The sequence below is a fragment of the Sinocyclocheilus grahami genome, unplaced genomic scaffold (genome assembly GCF_001515645.1).
Source record: "Sinocyclocheilus grahami isolate Dianchi unplaced genomic scaffold, SAMN03320097.WGS_v1.1 scaffold3452.1, whole genome shotgun sequence".
NCBI lineage: Eukaryota > Metazoa > Chordata > Actinopteri > Cypriniformes > Cyprinidae > Sinocyclocheilus > Sinocyclocheilus grahami.
This window is the reverse complement of record NW_015508576.1, coordinates 17239-21285: the sequence shown is the minus strand read 5'-3', so window position 1 is coordinate 21285 and position 4047 is coordinate 17239. Positions and strand designations below refer to the sequence as shown.

The following is a 4047-nucleotide window of genomic DNA, read 5'->3' as shown; positions in this document are numbered from 1 at the left end:
TCTCACACACACACACTCTCACACACACTCTCACTCACACACACATGTTTAACTTGATTTTTTATATTACAAGCAAAAATAAATTATCACACCTGAGCTGCTTAGATAAAGTCAAAGTTGTTTAATGTAACACAAAATACAATGAAAGTGATCTGAACACTTTGTTTAAATGGGCGTGTCTCCTTTAAGATGAGAACATAAATGCCCACTGCTGTGATTGGCTGACATCTTTACAAAAGAAATAAGTATGATATGTGGGATTCTTTTGAAATCTTTTACTGTCGTTTTGAAGCTTGCAGTACATCACAATGAGTTCATGTCACATGACCTGTATTTCTACAGCACTTTACAGTACAGATTGATTCGGAGCAGTACAGCACAGTGATAAACAGGAGAATAACAATATAGCTCTTACAAAACCATTTCAGCCTTTAAATGAAGAAAAGTCTCCTGAAACCAAAACCACAGCTCATTATGTAGCTGTGTGTGTATTTCTTTGAGTGTATTATCTGTTTGAAGCGCCTCTGGTGATGTGTGTGTGTGTCGTCAGGCGGTCAGTGTTGTGTCAGAGGGCCTGGAGTCATTCGGCGGTCAGGGATACATTGAGGACACAGGGCTTCCCTCCATGCTGCGCGACGCTCAGGTGAGTGTGTGTGTGTGTGTGTGTGTGTGTGTGTGAGTGTGTGTGTGAGTGTGAGTGTGAGTGTGAGTGTGAGTGTGTGTGTGTGTGTGTGTGTGAGTGTGAGTGTGTGTGTGAGTGTGAGTGTATGTGTGTGATCTTCACCTGTGGTTCTCTGATGAGTTTTCAGTCGGTCAGATCTGCTTCAGCCCAACAGATGGCAGCACACACTAACTCAATCCTGCTTGATCTTTACACTCGCATTACACGCACACTACACACACACACACACATTTACTTATGAATCAGAATGCCAAAAACATTTCATAGACTAATATTGCTTTTCTATAAATACTAAAATTCTATAATTGCATTTATTACAAAAAATATTTTCTTTGACACTATTTTGAGCACAGATGATGTGGTTCTCAAAGGGAGGTTTGTGTCCCTCAGTTATGGTGTAGAAGGTGCAAACAAACACACACACACACATATTTATACACACACACACACACACACACTTATACACACACACACACACACACACACACATATATGAGAACAGCAGAACATATATATGTACCAGACTGAATTTTAAATAATTAAATGGTGTCAGTGCGATTATGCTGGGATATGATGCTGAACAGCACAGCAGTAAACACACACACACACACTGACTGACGGGCCTGTGTGTGTTAAAGCTAGTTTCTGCTCTCACGCATCTCTCTGTAACGAGGTGTAAACGCAGCGGCTGGGATTGATCTGCTGCAGCCTCTCGAACGAACGGCTGGACCGAGTCTGAACACACACACATCAGAGAGAGAAGATCGGAGATGAATCCAGACGTCCAGCAACACACGCGTGTGTGTGTGTATAATACACGCTAAGCTTAGAGTCCAGCTGCTCTGAACGTAATCTGGATCAGAAAGAGAGTGTGGAAATCCATGAGGCAATCCATCTTACTAACACACATGCAATTGTTAGAAACTGATGATTGTGTCATTTTAATTCAAATACAGGGGTAAAAAAGTTAAAATTAAATGCATTACTTTTGTTTGATATTAAATAAAATTTCAGTTTCATCCTTATTTTTCACTGTAATGGTTATACAAGTCAAGTGCAAAAAAAAATGTGTGTGTGTTTGTGTGTTTTATATATATATATGTACTACATAATACAAGCTCTTATTTGACCTATTTTCCATTTTTATTACATATTGTTGCTAAAATCCACCCTGAATCTGCCCTTGACGACTGGACGCTTCAGTGTTCTGTAATTGCAGAATGAGACCGAAACCAGCGCAGAACTGTAAACCCTGTCGTGTGTGTGTGTGTGTGTGTTTCTGTCCGCAGGTGTTGAGTATATGGGAGGGAACCACTAATGTTTTGTCTCTGGATGTTCTCCGCTCCATCGCGAAGTCGTCTGGGTCGGTTCTGCAGGCCTTCTTCACCGACGTCACCGTGAGAACACGCACGCACTAGCGCTTCATGACTCAGAAATGATTATTACTGCCTCAGTGTTGACTGTAATGTGATCCGTACTCTTGAACAGCTGCTGGTGTGTGTGTGTGTTTGCAGGAGCGTTTGCTGGCGGCCGAAGCGTCTGCTGCTCTGCGTCCGGCCGTCACATCTCTGCGCACATCGCTCTCGGCTCTGAAGCGTTTCGCTCAGACAGCAGCGGCTCGATCCGCGGGAACTCTGGGGCTGTCAGCGCGAGACCTGGCCTACAGCCTTGCTCGCATTTACATGGGTAAAACACACACACACACCTGGCCTAGAAGTCAGGTCACCTTTATTTATACAGCGCTTTTAACAATACAGATTGTGTCAAAGCAACTGAACAGCATTAATTAGGAAAATAGTGTGTCAGTCATGCAAAAGGACAATAGTAAACACTAATTTTTGAGTTAAAGGCAGTTCATCATTGAATTCAGTGATGTTAACATCCAGTTTAAGTAGTATCTGTGCAATCAAGTCCACGATATCGCTGGATATTAAGTGTCCCCAACAAAGCAAGCCAGAGGAACCAAAACTCCATCAGTGACAGAATGGAGAAAACACCTTGGGAGAAACCAGGCTCTGTCGGGGGCCAGTTCTCCTCTGACCAGACCAAACTAGGGATGCAGCGATTAACCGGTTTCGCGATTAACCGCACTTTAAAACGTCATGGTTAATTAATCGTAAAGGCTTCGCTACACCGAGTGTTTCTGTTGCACAGAACAGAACTGTTGCTAGTTGTGCAAAACTAAAACAAAGTTACACTAGCGGTGCACCATCTTAAAATGCTGTGCTTATCAGAGAAACAGAGCTACTACACACACTAGAGGAACTATGACAGAGCAACCAAACAAGCTTTATTTCACCAGAGAAATGACTGAAGTCGATCGTGTGGGAGTATTTTGGGTTCACCAAGAATGGCCAGGGTGTCATTTAAATATTGCTGTAAAAAACTGCTGCTTAAGAGCGAATACATAAGAGATAATACACGGCTTGCTGTACACTGAACGATTTTAATGCACGATGTGAAGATAAGAATCACCTGAGACGAAGCTACAGCTCGTTAGCTCCGCATTCTGCCCACTTCAGATCAGAAAGAGATGAAACAGTGCGGTAAGATCACATTTATTTGAATTAATTAATTATGACATTTAGCTACTTGAATTAATTATTTGAGAGGGAGAGAGAGAGGTGACAGCTGCCTGTGGGAATTAGCCTACCTGCGTCTGTGCATCTCTCCAGTAGGATATTAATCTATTTTATTAATAAAAGTCACGGGGCAGCATTCTCAAGAAGTGTGTGTCCTCCTGAATGTTTGTAGACGTGCGCAGCGCCATCTCTGATCTCACTAACCAAAATAATAGACATGATTTTCTCGGGCCACATGTAAAATCACATGAATTATTATAAATATTATTAAAATGAATAGGCTACGTATGGATGACACTTGATTACAATATTTCGATTTATTTCCATCATTAGTAACAGTTGCCCCTGTGGGACAAATACAGTTAATATTAGTCGTATATTAATAATAGGCTACTTCATTAACTTTGTTATTTACTATCCCTGTTGTAGTATTATTCAGAAGTAAAAATCAACAATATTTTTTTCACCATGTTTCCAAAGTCTCTGCCCCAGGTCCAAAAGAAATGTAAAGAATGTAAAAACTGAAAACACTAAATACTTCTGTGATCTATTTCCATTTGTTATTTTCAAAAGGGAAATACTGTCATGGATGTTTACAGAGCAGAGGTCACCTTTTTTAATTCTAATGGGAGAGATGGACTTTTGTTTGTCTTTATTATTATTATTTTGTGCTGTGGGCCTATTATTGGTTACTGTGTTGTTTCTGGTTCAAAAGGCAGCAATAAATAACACTTTAATATCTAAGTGTTCATGTGATTTTATACATTAGTAATGTTGGGAAAT

At 40.7% G+C, this 4047-nt stretch overlaps 1 protein-coding gene across 1 annotated transcript in view; it reads left to right on the top strand.

Moving 5' to 3' along the window:
• Positions 1-524: 524 nt before the first annotated feature.
• The window catches only part of LOC107576294 (acyl-CoA dehydrogenase family member 11-like), a 4400-nt gene continuing 877 nt past the window's right edge, over positions 525-4047 (top strand). The window contains exons 1-3 of the mRNA XM_016262499.1: positions 525-643; positions 1972-2079; positions 2197-2368. Coding sequence (XP_016117985.1) covers positions 626-643; positions 1972-2079; positions 2197-2368 — 298 coding nt within the window. The 5' untranslated portion in view covers positions 525-625. The remainder of the gene's footprint in view (positions 644-1971; positions 2080-2196; positions 2369-4047) is intronic.